The sequence below is a fragment of the Xiphias gladius genome, chromosome 16, assembly GCF_016859285.1.
Source record: "Xiphias gladius isolate SHS-SW01 ecotype Sanya breed wild chromosome 16, ASM1685928v1, whole genome shotgun sequence".
NCBI classification, from domain to species: domain Eukaryota; kingdom Metazoa; phylum Chordata; class Actinopteri; order Istiophoriformes; family Xiphiidae; genus Xiphias; species Xiphias gladius.
The window spans coordinates 8065828-8083373 of NC_053415.1; the positions used below are offsets into that span (position 1 = coordinate 8065828).

A 17546-nucleotide genomic window follows, 5' to 3' on the forward strand; every position below is an offset into this window, starting at 1 on the left:
TCAGCGATCCAGGTTGGACTCGCTGGTATCTCGCTGATTTTTGAGGTCCTGGAAGACCTGGGTGAAAAAGTGCGGGTCCGCGTTCAGCTGCAGCATTTTGGCACTCATCCTGGTGATGATGCGGAGCGAGGTCTCCCAGAAAACGTCCTTGTTCGACTCGATCATGAAGGGCTTGAGTGGGTAGGAGATCTCGTTGCCCATGTAGGAGTAGGCGAGGTAGAGGCAAGTCTGAAAGGTGCCCTGCAGCTCGGCCGGGCTGTCGACGCAGTCCGCTATCGTGTCTTCGCACAGCAGGTACACGAACACCACGTTAGCCGGCGTGATGAAGCCTTGGTCCTGCCAGCCCTGGAGCAAAAGAGTCCGGTCGATGTTTCGGAACCAGAGGATCACCTCTGCGCAGTTTAACTCTTTCAGTTTGTAACACCTGCGGCACACGAAGTCCCCCAAGCAGCGCAGCAGCTCTCCCGTGGACGCCTGGATGACTATCCGCCTCGGTGACACCAGAGACAGGCTGCTGGGTTGCTTCTGGACCGAGGAGACCCTCCCGTTTTGGACGGCGGCCTCGCTGTTTTGCTTGGGCACCGTGGGCACCGGGACTGGGATGGGCGCTTTGGGTTTCTTCTCCTCGGTTTGGTGCGTTTTCCTGACGTTCTCGCTGTTGAGCTGAGCCACCTGGCTGGACGGCTGCTCGCGGCCGGGCAGCGGGTTCGGGGTGACTTTCTTGGCGCTCTTCTTGGCCGAATTGGCCACCAGCTTCTTCCAGGAGAGAGAGACGAACATCGAATGCCGCTTAAGGCTCTTGTCGTTTTTCAGTCCGTCTCCTGCGACTTCGCTGTCCATAATAGATGCCTTCTTTGTCGCGGGAGATATAGAGAGGACGGTTCCCATGTCTGCCAAGGAGCGAGCCGCGGTGCTATGGATGCTGCTGCAACTTCAACGCAGAATCTTCTGCAGGGTGAGAGGCGGCGAAGGGCAGTCACAACGACGGCTGACACTCCATTTACGCGTCGGTTTGCTCCGTGTGATCGCTCCTCGGCGCTGGTGGACGAGGCTGGAGCTGCTCTTCAGAGTGGAGTCGTGGGCTGTTCCGACAGATGCTCCGTCGGCGCCTCGGGGGGACGCTGCGCCACAATCCTGCTGCTGTGGACCGAGCGAAGATTGGTCGCTCTGCCCAATTCGTGGGTTTGAGCGAACCAGCAAGTGCAGCACCTGACTGACAGCCGAGCCAGCCAATGGAAAAGCCAATCAATGATCCAATCACTTAGGGTGTTGTTTTTAGCTCTAAATTGCCATTAAGAGCAGGTAACAAGCACTTGAGAGGTTCATGTGCTATTCTTCTCCATTAGTCCACTTACTTCGGAAAATCAGTGCCATCCGACCATTTTCCCGCCGTCAGAAAAAGTGGTTTCATACACCTACCAGCATTTATGGAGGATCCCAGGACCACGGCCTAGTCACTGACCTTGTATTTCACCTTATTATTCTGAAGTTACTATCCCTTAATTCTACTTTGTTAATTAATGAATGGCTGAGAGATCCTTCCTTGTATTGGAAGTCTATCCAAAATAGTCTCTATCCTACTTTACACATCAGAATCAAGCATACACACCATAAGCTGATAACGGCCACAGCCAGTGACAACATTTGGAAATTTACACAGATTCTAGCCACCTAACATCGTTTTGCAAGCCTTTGCAATTTTGATCTGTCTTGTATCATGTTATTTGGCTCTGACATCAACTTGAGTTTAACCCCCCCCCCCATAATGCCACGGGGGCGTAAGGAATATCCTCCCCGGGGAGATCAGCCTGTAGACCAGGAAATCTGACAACATACTCTCGACATATTCTATATATCTAGAAGTGGAGTAGAAAAAGGGTCACCGAACTGCTCTTCGAGACTGATTACAAAACGTTTGAAACCACATGGGCACTTCATTCTTCCCCCAGTAGTTCATGCAAGAATGTTCCCTGAAGCGTTGTTGGGTTGTTGGAAAGAAATCTGTACAAAGTGTTTGTGCCAACTCTGGGCAAACTGAATTTAAAATGCTTTCTAGAATTTGAGCTATGCATAGAATGCTTTTTGCCAGGCAGTCCCTTCAGTAACGCTTAAAAGATAAAACATCACCTGCACTTGTTTTATTTGAAATACACTGACTAGTTGTCCATTCCTTCACTTGTAATCTTTGACTTCTCTTGATCTTTAAACTGTGAAAGTACTGCCATATGATCACTGGACGGGTTGAAAAAACTTCACGTTAAAAAGGAGACAGGAGTTTTCAGATCAGCTCTTTTAAGTTATTTCATGCCTCATTGATTGCACACTTAAATTTCAGCAAAGCTTTTATTATTATTATTATTATTATTATTATTATTATTATTATTATTACTATTACTGAAGCCATATCAAAGTATTTTGATCTACTTTCCTGCACTAGGACATGGTTTTAATTCCGCGGCCGCCTACTGAAGAAGTGCATAACACGTCTCAGGAAACTCTACGGGTGATCCAATTACCCGAAGAAGAACTGGCACCCCTCCACTAAGTTACATGACTACTGTCTGATCTTTCCATTCAGCTCGAAATGGAAACAGATACAAATAGTACTGAATATCTAATGCCATGGTGTCTGCAGCGTGGCCTTTGCCACACAGCTGAACTGTAAAGGATTAAGTGATAAATAAATACACAAGGTTGACTGAATTCCTTGATCTTGTGTCAGTTTGGATAGTGAATAGTGAGAAACTGTGAAGCCAGTATGAATGTATTTAGTTCAGCACAAAACAACTAACATATCGGTAAATGTAAAATAAAAATCCTGCAACAGTTGATCCACAAAGTCTTGTTAAAAGGTAAGAAAGGATCCAGCAAACTTTTCAAAACTTTTATTGCTAAAAACACTATATTCCAATGAGTATCTTACAATACAAACATATTATCAGGTACAATATGTTTAGGTGCACAGAGGACAAATATGGATATTACAGTGAAGTTTATTCATGTTTTGTTCTTTACTGGTTTGTTGTAAAGAGGTCAGAAGTGATGATCTGTCACAGCTCTTGAAAATTCATTCCATATTCATTCATTCTATGTTACAAGTAACACAGGATAAAATCACGTCCAGTAATTTGCATATTCCTCCACATTTGCAGCTTTCCCTCCGCCCATCATTGTCATCATCTTCACATATCATCATCATCATCATCATCATTATCACGGTTATCACAACAGACACCAACAGCCTAATCTAATTATCATCACCACCATCATTGCTGTATTCGGATTATGGCGATCAAACTCAATTTAGCACATTAGTCATCATCAATAAAATGTCAGATACACCTGCTGAAACTGTCAACCAAAACAACTGTGTTGAGATAAGAAGCTTAATTCAAGCTAATCTTAGCAAATTCAGATGAAAGACGATAATACCCCAAAACTGTAAAGTGCTCTGCATTTCACACAAACTCTTTTGATCACGCCAGCGTTTGATCCAACACATCACAAAGCAGATGGTGGTCAAAAGAAACTCTTTCATCACAAATCAAACAAAACGCAACAGGATGTGACAGGGGAATAATCTCAATGTATTAAGCATGAAGCATAAAGCTTTTCATGCTATATTATATATCAGTATGTAAATACTGAAGGAAAAAAAGTGTTTAAAACTCACAGGATTGGGGGAGGAGGGGGTTGGAGGAAGTGAACGATTAAGTGTGGGAAGTTTTTTTTGTTTTTCCTTAATTCTTTGTCATTTGTGTTGCACTTTTCAACACATTTCATTATATAGTATAATTATACAATTTTGCGAACAGGAAGTTAAGTAATTGAGCACCTCATATAGATTATGTTTGAATATGAAATAAAAAAAAATCGAGTTAAAGCAACTTAGAATCATATAGGTTCTGTACAATCAAAGTTGCCCTGGCTGATTTTTTTTTTTTGGGCCACTAGGGGGCAGCAGGTGTAAATGTAAAACTGGCCTATTATCACGGGGGGGCGGGCAGCAGAGTTGGGTGGTATTCTCTGTGGTTACCTCACAGTGTCTTACCACTGTCACACTACACACAGCCCTTTGATTCCTGGACCGTGGTTTAGACAAAAACATTGATTAGTGCAGCTTTAAGTGATACCAAACTAAAATTAAAACACAGCATCAGTATGATATTGGGTGAAATCTTTATGAAAGTGGACACGTAATTTTATCATGTAAGACAGAAGGACAACTTGCAAAAGGAATGTATAGTATGTTCACAGAATGCAATTTGCTGCTAAAAGCAATTAAACCCCACCTGTTAACTTTCATTTTTATACAGTGATTGTGAGTAACCTCAGTCATTTTGCCTGATAAAGATATAAAATGTAGGTGGAATATATTAATAAGGCAAAATAACCAGAATTAAATGCGGTGTTCCTGAAAGTGCTGCAAATTTTTCTATTAATATTACTGAAGAGTTATGATACACAGGTAAGAGAGAAAATACAATTAAAAAACATAGATAATAAACAATAAACAAGGTATGCTGCACTATACCTATAGATTTTCAACCTACAATATATATATATGTAATGTCTCTAACCAAGGATGACCTATGCACGTTGCATTACAGCAAAATATCACCCCAAGATATATGGTATGTTGCCTTACCTATCAACTGCTGACTGAGCTGAAAGGAAAAGGAGCAAAACATCCTCAAAGATTTCAGACTTGGTTGGCATATTCTGGATTAAGCAATACTTTTTTTTTCGAGAACGGACATGCAGATGTTTCTCTGCATTTCCTGGGGTAAGTTTGCCTCCTGCTGGTGTTTTGCTGCAACTGTAGCAGCTTCAACAACTTCCATTGTCTACTGCATTTCCTATATTCCAAGTGTTTTAACCTGATTTGACCATAACACACTCATTCTCAACTCACTGGACTTTCTCTCAGTGTGTCACAATGTTGGAGCACATTGTTAGAACCCTAAATTAAAAATTCTGTACCAGCACAACATCATAATGGCATGTTTTAATTCCTTGTTTAATTCCATGTTTTAATTTTATAAACATTTTATATGAATATTTTAAAGCTTCTGTTTTGGTTGTCTAACCAGAGACAGAAAAAAATGCAACAGAGATCACAGTTATTTATCTATTTATTTTATTTTCAGAAAAACAGATATCACATCTGTAAGAAGGATCATACTTTGTCCACACACTCTTTCTACTTGCTTGTGACCATCAGCCATGCAGTGTAACTGTGTTTTTTTCTTTTTCAAAAGTGGATTTTGAAAGCTTGATTAAAACATTTTATTTTGAACACATACAATACTTGCAGTCAAACTTGACCCTAGGAATTAGACTGTTTCAGAATCTGTTTTTTTTTTTCTTTCATGATTTATCAGGCCAGGAAGCAGAGCAATGTCTTTTTCCAACAGCCAACCAATCTAAAATGCGGTCAATCTGTAAATTTGGGGTGGACAAGTAACAAGTTGACCACTGGAGGGCGGTCACATCCAGTTGACTGCAAATCAACCCAGACTGTTTGGAAATATTTGTCATGATGGGCTTCCTGGTGACATTTCCTGTCAGCAGGCGTCTTCGCCACTTCGTCCTAACATTTAATTACTTTTAGGGAAGTTTTGGAACAACATATCAGGCAGAATGACTGAGGAGAGGAGGAGTGAGAGGTTTCTGAGACCTCTGACTAATATTAGCTGTAGTGACAGAATTCTCCCGTCAACTAGCTGAGGGTCTGCCAACAGGACAGTGGGAGTGAGCAGGGAGACAGAGGGTGGTGGGGAGAGCTCACAGCACTGGCAGGGGAAAGATACCGCAATGCTTTAATATCGGCCGGTATTTTAATGTTAGCCCACAGGGGTTCGGACAGACATTTTACAAATATGGTAAAATTGTCAACCAATATTGAGCCAGTGCTTATTGAGTTATCATAGTCGTTTATCATAAAGTTTCTATGTCATTCTCTGTATCCCCTGTATTTGCAGACATACACATAACACTGTAAAGACAAATATCTACTTTATTACATGAAAAGACAGAGTGGTGATTCATCTTTGGCTCAGACAAAATAATAAAAATGTCTTCATGGCCTGTATGTTAAAGATAATGAATAAAAATAACCCACGCTCTGTTTTGGCCTGACGTTTGAAAGTATTCAGAGGGGGACCTGCCTCTCTCTCTCTCTCTCTGTGTTGTGCAGATCAAACAGCAGTAAAGGGATCGGGTGTCTTGTCTTATCGAAGACGTGTCTGTCAAAGCCATTGGGAGGGATTAGCACGGCTGACACGGGCAGGTGGTGACAAAATACGATCTAGAGAGAGCAGAGTGAGAGAGAGGCAGGTGGGATCGTACAAACACACACACACACAGACAGACACGCACATATAGCCACACACTCAGACACACACACAAACAGGTGGGTCACTGTGAATGTCACAGACTTGTGAAAGAGCTGCCTCTCCTCCTCTTGTCTGCAGCTGCATGGCCATGGAGTTGCTGATAATGGCACACACACGCACACATTTACACACACTTGGCAGACATTCGCATATTTTCCCATCCATGACAAAGCAGGATTGTTAACACCACTGAATGGGGCAGTTCATATATCATAAAGAGCCATCCTCTCATTGAGAAATGTGCAACTAGTCTGTGCAGCTCTGTCAAGCTGCTTTTAGCGAGTCTCTCTCTCATAAACATACATTTTAGTTTGAGAGGATACGTTTGTGTATGTATACTTCCGCCCCGCTGAGTTGTATAGCTGAAGTTCATGGAATCTGCTGCATCTCCATGTCATCAAAACATTCGAGTGCAGCAGAGGAAAGTAACTTAGTATTGTACTCAGGTACAGATTTATTTGTTTTTATTTACTATAAAACGGTGTATTACAAAGTTAAGATTAGCTTCACTTCCGCCCAGCTACATTTATTCTGCTTAAACAGTAATGCATCAATAGTAATAACCTGATGATAATTTATTCAATTCTGCATAATGAATCCATATACGTTTTTATACTCAAGTACATTTTACACTCTGAAATACTTTTGTACTTTTACTTAAATTTAAAGTTAAATGTAAATTAAAGTACAGTCCTGGTTGAAATTATTGGCACCCCCGAATTTTGATGACGCAACAAACTTGCATAATAATGAAATAATACAAACACAAAATGTACCACAGACATAATTATTGGCACCCTTCAGTCATATTTGGATGTAGAACCTTCGGCAACAGCCTCTAAACATTTCTTGTAGCCATCTAGAAGCTTCTTGGACCTGTCTACTGGTAGTTTCTGCTGCTCTTCCACTGCTGTGTACTCAAGCTCTTTTACTTTCCAGGAGTCCTTTTTGCAATGGCAGATTTCAGCCGTCTCGAAAGGTTTTCAATGGGATTTAGGTCAGGACTCATTGCTGGCCAGTTGAAAACAGTCCATCTTTTCCTTTTCAACCATTCTGAATCAACCATTATTTGTTGGTTAACACTCAAAATTAAGCAAAGGTGAGTCTCATTTGTCTTTTAATTTAAATTCATTGAAAAGGTGCCAATAATTTTGTCAAGTGTACATTTTATGTCTTTATTTTTTATCTCAATATTTGAATACATAGTGAAATAGCTATATATTTTTTTTGTTGTTGTTTTTCAGCAACTTTGGACATTTTATTAAAAATTCTGATTATAGAAAATTCCTGAAGATATTCTGAATTCTGCACTTAAGATTCAGGGAAGCCAATAATTTCAACCAGGACTGTACATTTTTGAATCCAAGACATATTCCTATTGAGTATTTTTACAGCAGAGTAATGTTTTACTACTTACGTAGATGATCTAAATACTCATTCTACTCTACCATTGGAGAAGAGAAATGGTTTGATGTAAAATCTTGCAATTGTCACATTCTGCAGCCCCAAGAGATCTGCTAGGCTGATGCTTGATTTTGTTGGGACAAAGAGGACGTGCTCTTCTTTGAAAAGACTTTCATTGTTTGTGCCAACGAGGACAAATGCAACCCAACAAACCACGATAAGCTGATAAATATTTCTTGATAAAATACAGTATTATGGTGAGTGTCTATTACAGTTGGATATATTAACAATTTGTCCATAAAAAAAAACAAAAAAACATTACGGATGGCAACTTTGAAGCAATTACTGACAAGGCTGATGTGGCCACCCTGCTCAGGCACAAAAGCAGCATCTGGTGTTAAACAACCCCACCTGCCGCTTCCTATTGAATTATGTAACAAAAGACAAAAACAGCAATATCAAAACCAGGCTTTAGTGCTGTAGCAATTCAATCAAACACAGCAAGGTGATCAAAGGGCTATGATCTCTCTCACATACACACACATCTACGGGTGGATGTAGGTCTTTCCTCTCATATAAAGCCAGCCTGCAGTCCTATCCTGTACTGTTGTGGCTCACTGCTATAATTACAACAAGGGACGATAAGCATTCAAATGCTTTGATGTTCTTATCTGGGGCAGCCAAAAGGCAGATGGGGACATGCACACAGTCAGGGCTCAATCTCTCAAGCATTCTCGAGCATGGTGTAAACCCAGAGAAATTGATTTTAAGTTCTAGCCATCTCTTAGGTTCACTAAAGAGTTGCAACAAAGAGACAAAGGATATCCTGCAAATACTGCCATACAAGGTGCAAAAACATAGTAGGGTGATTATGTAAACAAAACAAAACAAATGAACAAAAAAAATGATTGGGTGTATGTTGTTGTCAGCCCTAGTTCACGAAGTACAGATGCTGTGATCCATTCAAATACAGATTAGGTGACACTACCCTACATACCCACCAGGCTGCGCCCTTGTCTGGATGTTTAGCAATAATTCATTATTAGGACAATCAGCTGTGGGAGTGTGCCTATAGATGCGTGTGTATGCCTATGCACATAAGTGTGTGCATGAATTAATGTGCATTCGCAGACAGGGTTTATCTTCAATGCCCAATCCTCGCCAGACAATGCACACGCATTGTAATAGGGCTCAAGTACTGTTGATAAAACCAAGACAGACACACACACACACACACACACACACACACACACACACACACACACACGCTCTCTGCTTGTCATCAACCCCTGCCTTTGATGGCATGCTGTCTTGTCCTACCAACCCCTCTCTGTTCTTCCAAAATAAACCCATCCCGCTTCCTGTTCTCATCTTATCCTCTCCTGTCTGGAAGACCCTGTCACAAAATGAAGTAAAAAAATCACACCAACAAGTGGAAGTGATTTACAGATCATTAAATAAATATATCTTTCTGGTGTGATCCATCCAAAAAGCATTTATCAATAATGAACTGTATATATCAGTCCCGCACGACTATGCCAATATATTAAATTTCTGAGAGCGATACTACACATCTTGTCTTAAAAACTGCTGTTAAATCTTCATAAATGTTTTCCTTTTGCTTATGAAGGAAAATTCGACCCAAAACAAGATAAACCTCTTTCCGCCCACACCCTAATTTCCATTTGGCTGAAGGGTACAGTATAGATGTTGAGGTTCACACAGAGGTTCAAGTCCAATCTGTTTCTCAGTTGGATAGGACTGGAGCGCTGTTTACACAGTAGGGAGATTCCTGCTCCATAGGAACAGAGTCTGGAGGCTTTGATGCTCAATAGGAGCTACTGAAAAAGAGCAGGAGGAGGACAGAGAAAGAGAGTATGGTTGGAGAGAGACAGAGATTAAAGTGGTGATGACCTTCTTGGAGTAACCTCAGATTGCTCCTCTTGGAAGGATCACAAAATATGGGTAACAGATGTTTTATGTTTTTGTCTGTGGGCTTATCATGCCCACAGGGCAGAGGCACTGTGGTCTGCACTGGTTTCTGCAGAATTTCTGTGCAAATGTTTGTATCAAACAGATCGAAACAGATAATTTGTACTATATGTGTTTATGAAAAGGTCATTGACGTAGATTTTATTGAACATCAAAGATTCATTAAGAGCTCACCACACGAAGGAACATGTTTGCAAAGTTGCAGGTGCGATTCCAGCTCACGAACCAGCAAACTATTTTCTCGTCCATTGTAAGGTGTCAAAATACAGACAAAGAAAATACTCTAAATATCGATTGTAACTGCAACTAAACACTACTGCCAAGAAAGCTTCAATGCAAATAGACCCTTTCAGCCCCCCTCTAGCCTCTGGCTGTTGTATTTTCTCTGAGCCAGAGATCAGGGAGAGCTCCAAAGTTGAGCCAAAGCTGCAGGCCAGCTGGCTGATACATTTCAATCAACTGGTGGCTATCTGGCTCCCCTTCTCTCCCACATCCTCCTCCTCCACCTTTCTCTCCATCCCACTGTTGCGCACCAACTCACCAAGAGATACACACACACACACACATACATAGACAAACACCGTGTGCCTGTGCATGTGAATTAGGGGGAAATTACGGGAAACCCCCCTAGCCGAAGTAATAAGGTAACTTTATTGTGAAAAGGATCATCCTTTTTTTTTTTTTCCACACAAAATTGTGTTGTAGACTCTCATGATAGGGATCAGTTGTGGAGAAATGCATGGTTTTCAATGCACGAGCGAATAAAAATATTGACGTCTTGCATTTGAGTGTTATTTCTACAAATTACACTTGTTTTGAGAGAAAGACATAAAACAAATTAAAATATGGCACATGGAGGTTGGCTCCATAACTCATGACTCTTGGAGACCGCAGACAGACACAAGATCCAGAGCACACTCGAGGGACTCCATCTCCCAGGTGCCCGGGGAATGCCGGGGATGTTCCAGGAAGAGTCGAAGAGACTCGCTCACTCACGCCTGTGGCTCCGCTTCCATGGAGGACAGGCCGTTGACCACAGTCTGCCAGAGGAGGAGCCTGTCTCTCTGTGGTCTGCGTTCCTGCAGCAAAGCTAGGTTTTTCCCGGGTGGGGTTGCACGGTGGGGAAGCGAGCCCTACGCCCTCGTCCCTTCTCACCCGAGCTTGGGACCAGCCGTGGCGGAGTCGGTGGAAGCACGACAGTGAGCAAGAGGGACAACTGCTGCTTAACTCATTCTGCTGCCAATTAAGCAAATTAAGTGGCATGAAAATGAAGAACATGAACCGCTAGTGTAACTAGGTACCCTTACTCAAGTCCTTGAGTACTTTACCATACTTCTACTTAAGTACAGTTCTGAGAATTTATTTCTGCTACTTTATTCTTTTAGTCCTCTACAGTTTAGGGGCACATACTGGACTTTTTACTTTGCTGCATTAACCTGACAGCTAAAATGATTACTTAGTTACTTTGCAGATTAATATTTTCATATCTGATGCACTGTTGTAGAACTACTTAACTTCAGGTAGTAAAGGTAAAATGGGCTTCAACTTGGTCAACTACAAAATTAAAATGCTACTGACAAATTAATGAATAAGTATTGACAATCCAATACAGACTACTACAGCACTCAAGGTTATTTTCCTTCATATCGAGTAGGATACTGTAGGTACATTTAGCTCATAACTCTTCAGTTATTTTATTCCAGTGAGATACGACTTTTACTTGCGGTGGAGTATTTTTACTTTGAAGTATTGCTATTTTTACTTAAGTAAAGGATCTGAATACCTCCTCCATTTTTGAAATTAAGTATCATGAAATCAAATCCTTCACCAGGAAAGTTACTCAAAAAAAACACTGTAAGCCATCAACCAGTCATCAATTAATAAGCCATGAAGTACAGTGTTACTTCAAACAAATGCTAAACATTTTGGTTTTATAAAAGCAAGCATGCTCTTTACTAAAAGACATAGCACTCTTTGAAGACTGTATAATGAGCAATAAAACAATCCCACTTTTTTTTTTTTTTTTACAGATTTTCGGCTGAAACGTCTGAGAAATTATATGAATGTCCAGTAAGTAGAGTCTGGGTTACTTCTGAGATAAGATATCTAAGGTGAGACAGAGGGTAGAGTATGTATGGCCAAGTATGACTTCATCAAGTTGTGTTTTGGCACTCAAGGCAAAACCTGTAAAATGGCCGTTCTAGTTTTGAAAAACATCATTTCTCTGTCCATATCGATCCATACATGTTAGATATTGTCCTCGTCTTACCAAACGACAGAGGGCAGCATTGCATCTTTGTATTCCCTTCTCTTTCTCCCGCTCTTAAAGCTGGAACACATGACATCAACCTCTGCATTCTCCCCTGTGAATTACCAGAGTCCTCACCCAAGGGTTAGGAGTCATCCAAGGAAAACAAACCAAAGCAACCAAAAGGCTCTATTACTGGAATGTGGGTTTGTTACACCCACAGTGATTTGCCATCTCTTCAACAGGTGCTGGAAATATGTGGAGGACAGTTTTCATTACTTTGATTATACTCGTAAAGTTTTTAATGTAGCTCTGTAGATTTGTTTTAAATTTGCTTTCACCACATACATAAAGATGGGAGGAAAAAGTGAACGCTTAAATAGTAAAATTCACACCAGAATATCAGGTCTTAAAGCTCCTGTGTGGTCAAGTATTTGGCCTGCTTAAATATCCTTTCCATGTCTCTGGCAGCAGGCAGGCAAACAGAGAAGCCCCCCAATACCAGCAACAATTTTATTATTCCTTTCAGATATCAAAGACATCACAAAGATGAGAACAAATTACAGTTCATCTGGAGAAGCTACAATAAACAAACTACAGCTGAAAATCTTTTCTCAAATCATTTTTGATTTGTTGTTTTTTTTGAAGGTGCATCACATATCACACGGTAGGCAGCAACACTGCCTAGCCTAGCAGACAGATCACACGGCTACTGCTAATGTGGATCTTGTTATTGGAAGGGCACCCAGAGGAGCATTTTAGCCCCACAGTAGGCCTCCCTCGCTGGGCCGCTATCGTCCTACATCAGCCCTGGGCTCCTTGATGTGGTTTGGGAGGACATGACGGGGCCGAGCGGGGCCCAAAGTGATCAGTCGGGCAGTAACATCTGAAACCCATTTCCCCACAATTAAAGAGAGAGAGAAACTATCAGGACCAAACATCGCCTGTTTCCACGGCATCGAGTCAAACATTTGCATGTGTGTGTGTGAGCTGTACCTCCCCACCACAATCACTCACAGACACATACACACTCCCTTCCCACCATAAACAGTGACAGAGCATTTCCAAATGTGTTTACTTAGAGAGAAAACCACTTGCCACCAAAAACTGAGAAATATCAAGACTGATACAGTCAGACAAATAAATAGGGAGAACGACATATAAAGCGAAGAAAGAGATTATAAATGGGGGAGTCAGTAAGGATGTTGCTAGCAAATGGTGTCAGGTTAGTTTTTCCTCACTGACCTGTGCTGCTAGCGTCACATACAAAGTTTTGACACCACAAAGAGAAAACATGAGAACTCACTCAGAATACGTCAGAGATTTCTCTCCACCGTGTGGGTGTGCGTGTGTGCGTGTCTGCGTGTGCATTTGCAGGCTATGCGTGTTGAGTTGCTCCGTCTGGACGCTCATCGGACATCAAACACAATAAAGCAGCGGGTGGAATGGAGCTGATTGCTATCTCCAAATGTAATCAAACCAATTCAACCCACTACAACGCAGACACATAGTCTCTCACTGCTCTCCCTTACACACACATGCACACATGTCCACACATCTTCTCCCACTCCAAACCCAGAGTAAAGGCCACACTCTTCCACTCTTTTCTCAGTTCCTCCTCTCTGGTTCAGATCATTGGTCATGATGTGCTCGCCATGTCCTTGGCCCAGGATGTACGGCACAGTCACCGAGAGCTGCTCTTTACTGTGGTATCAGTGGTCGGCCATTTCACAAACATCCTCCAAGAGAACCTGTCAGTGAAGTTCCTATCCAGTTGAGCCAAGAACTGCAGCTTCCCATGACCCACAGCTTTCATGGGCTGGGTTGACCTACAGTGAACCCAAAGATGACCTTTTGGAAAAGCTGAAGGTTTTTGATCAGATTGTCTGTTATGAATGAGGCATGAATATGATAATACCAGGCCATGCTACTTATCGTGCTCTTTGGGTTTTTTTAGGTTAAGTTGCTTTGCGCTCTCTGATCGTCTTTGGCTCAGTGGGTTTCCATAATGACCTTGGTTCTCTGCGAGTGTATATGTGGATAAGAGAGATGGATGCAGAAAGGGAGAGACAGAAGCAGCAACAGAAACTGAAACAGTAACAGAGATGAGCTTTGGGATAACTTAAAGTGCTTGATCAGTGAAATGCGAATGATATCTGACACCAAGTAGGGAGTAAATGTCATTTTGTGTGCAGAGAAAAGCTGCCAAAGATCATTTTTGTTTCAGGGACCTTGGATGTTATAGGTTTGGTTGACAGTTTTGGGTTTTTTTTGTCCGTTTACAAAAAAAAAACTATCTGTGAGAACAACAGACCTTGTCAAGTTTTCTTTGGCTCTCTATTTTAATTAGAAAGTATAACTTACCTTGCTGTGTGCAGTGTGAGTATGTGTGTGTCTGGTCATACATGCTCCTGGACAAGTAATGTTTTGTTGGCTGTCACATGGTAGTAGACTACTTCAGACAGACCAATCTGTTACAGCAGTAAATGAACCACTGAAATGTGAGGTGGTTAAAAAGATGAAGAGAAAGACTGACAGAGAAGAAAGTGAAGACAGAGACACAGAGATAAAGCCAGAGGGAGACAGAGACAAACCAGAGCTAGAATTGAAGAAGCAGAGACAATTTAGAGAGCACTGAGATAAAAGCTTGAGAGAGGGAGAGACAGCGCAGACTGAGAGACAAGAGTCTAACAGAGACAGAGCCAAATCATCATTGTTTGACTTTTCACTAAGACAAGCATATTCTAAGTATCCAGGAGTGAGCGGTACTTTCACTGGCCTTTCTCTGAAAACACCATCACAGGGAGAGGCATTCCTTAACCCTTCACCTTTTGTAACTTGGCAACAACCAGCTATCATCTCCCATTGCCTTCCTCAGGAAACGGGAGAGGAGCTGATGAGCATGACATCAATTTGTGGCTAAGGAAAATCAAAGCTCTAACAACAGTGAATCTAAACTAATCTGTCATGGGTTTGGATTATGAGGTTTTCTTGCTGTATACAGGTCTGACGTTTTAGGGATAATTGAGATATTATATAACCGGGAATATTGTATAAAGGATCTAGTAACACATCCATATATACACACTGCAAACACATGTGCATACAGTATGCTCAAACACACACAAATGCTCCAAAACACTTATTGACTATGACTTTTACAGGTTTAAAGGAATAGTTTGATGTTTTTGGAAATAAGCTTCTTTACTTTCTTGACAAGAGTTAGATGAAAAGACTCCAATGTCTGTATGTTAAATATGAAGCTACAGCCAGCAGCTGGTTAGCTTAGCTTAGCACAAAGACTGGAAGAAGCGGGAAACAGCTACCTTTATTTTGTCCTAAGATAACAAAATTCCCCAACCAGCACCTCTTTTTTATTCAATCCGTGCGATAACCTGAAGTGTAGCTTTTACATTTTGGTTAGCTTGTGTGTAACATGTTAATGTAAGGTTACCAGACGTCCCCATTTTCCGGGGATAGTCCCCGTTTTGGGTGGCCTGTCCCTGGCTGGAGCTGTCCATGGAAATGTCCCTGCTTTTAACTGTCGATTAAAAACAGACCGGAAAGAAAGACCAGGCAGCAGATGAGATGGGCAGATGTGTCGTGTTTTGCTTGTTTTGGCCAACAGAGGGGGCTGGTTGCTCGCTATAGCAGCTTCATACCACTCTTCTTCTACTACTAACCACTTGCTCGGTAGTTTTAGAGAAAACTCCTGTGTAAAACTCGACCAGAGACTAGTAAGTGAAACCACAACATCACCACAAACGTCTTTTCAAGCCAGGAGGTAACCCAGGGTTAGAAGGGGTGGTGTTACGGGATTTAGGAATCGTACTACCAGGTGATAGGTACCTGATTTGTAGGTATACAATCTATTTGGATGTAGGCTACCATGCAATCTACAAATATATGCATCAATTTTAATTTAAAATATTTAACCTGTTATTTGTTTAGCAGGCATCGAGGGCTAATATGGGCTGCCTCTTTAACTTGTTTTACAAATTAGGTGGGGAATACCACTTGGCCTGAAAAAAAAAATTCAATCAGAAGCTTTTCTTTTCCTTTAATTCCTGTAGGGAAGGTGGCGAGGGAGGGGAGGAAGACTGGATAGGAAGAGTAGTGAAGGAGAAAGCGGGGAAAAGGTTAAAAAAAATGAATACAGAGCCTGCCAATTTATTATTCTGAACAATAAAATACAAAAATGAGGCAAGCGACGGGAATCTGTTAACCAAAGTACCGTATTTAATAGTGTACTATTTATCAATAAAGATAATTTTCTTTATTAAGTGTTCCGTAGTTTACCATAGCTTCACTCACTATGGTGGGCTACTGGATGATTTTCTGACAGTTTTTACAAAGTTATTTGGTCAGTACCCAGTTTTATCAGTCGACCCTCACCATAGTTTATTACGTTACAACAGTAACCATGGTCAAAATACCTGAAACCAGAACTGTCCCCCTATTTTATTTCATAGTTAAAATTTGGACGTTGGATATTTTAATTATATATTGAACGTCCAACTGGAAATGTTTCCATTTCAGAAATCTGTTCACCTTATGTTAATGTTGTTGCCTTTGGACAAAGGCAGGTCAGCAGCTTCTCCCTATTTCCAGTGTTTATACCAAACTATCTTACACCTGCTGCCTGTAGCTTCCTATTTACTGTACAGACATAAGAGTAATGTTGATCTTCTCATCTAACTGGTGGGAACAGAGCACATACGTGTATTTCCAAAAATGTAGTATTATGTATTGATAAAAAAAAGAAATGTCAAATTTAGCTTGGATAAGTGAGTCAAATGCAGAAGTAAGATAGTAAGGTAAGGTAAGGTAGTAAGATCGACTGCCACCCAACAGGTATAAATAAATATTCTGTTTTAGATTATGTGTTTATGTTACATTATCTTGCATAGCTGTGTTGTTTTTGATTCAGCCTAGATCCGCTATGAATCAGTTGGTAGAAGCTATTAATTTTCTGTGTGCATGGTGCACACCTTTGGTGTTAACCTCTGCAGAGGGCCTCTTTTGCACAGTCATATGAAACAGATTCACGTGGCCAGAGCAGGGAGCGTAGAACTGCCGAGAGAGGAACAGAGAGAACAACACAGAGCAATAACGAAGGTAGAGGGAGGGAGAGGGTAAGAGACAGGGTGAGAGAAGATCCTCTGAGGGCAGCAGCTCTGGTTTCATCCAACCACTGATGCTGACTGGCAGCCATGTCAAAAGCTAAGAAGTCAAACGACGCTGATTCTCAAGTTCATCTTTGGGGCACGTCAAACTAAAGCTTATTATACATGGTTGTAGAGGGCCAGGAATGTGCAAACACACCTATTCACGTACACAAACACACGTATGGAGGCACACACACACACACACACACACACACACACACACACACACACACACACACACAGAACCATAAATGTGCAGTCACGCAAAATATATATGTTTTTGTACTTATGCTTGTGATATATGTATGCATGTACAGATGCATGGACACACGCACT

At 41.4% G+C, this 17546-nt stretch overlaps 1 protein-coding gene across 1 annotated transcript; it reads right to left on the reverse strand.

The window, feature by feature from the left end:
• Positions 1-888, reverse strand: cdk5r2b (cyclin-dependent kinase 5, regulatory subunit 2b (p39)). Its single transcript, XM_040149074.1, has one exon. The coding sequence runs from the start codon at positions 886-888 to the stop codon at positions 1-3; it is 888 nt and encodes a 295-aa protein (XP_040005008.1).
• Between the last annotated feature and the right edge of the window lie 16658 nt (positions 889-17546).

What these genes read in the sequence shown, in the direction of transcription:
- cdk5r2b (XM_040149074.1), bottom strand. Translation starts at nt 888, where the DNA reads ATGGGAACCGTCCTCTCTATATCTCCCGCGACAAAGAAGGCATCTATT.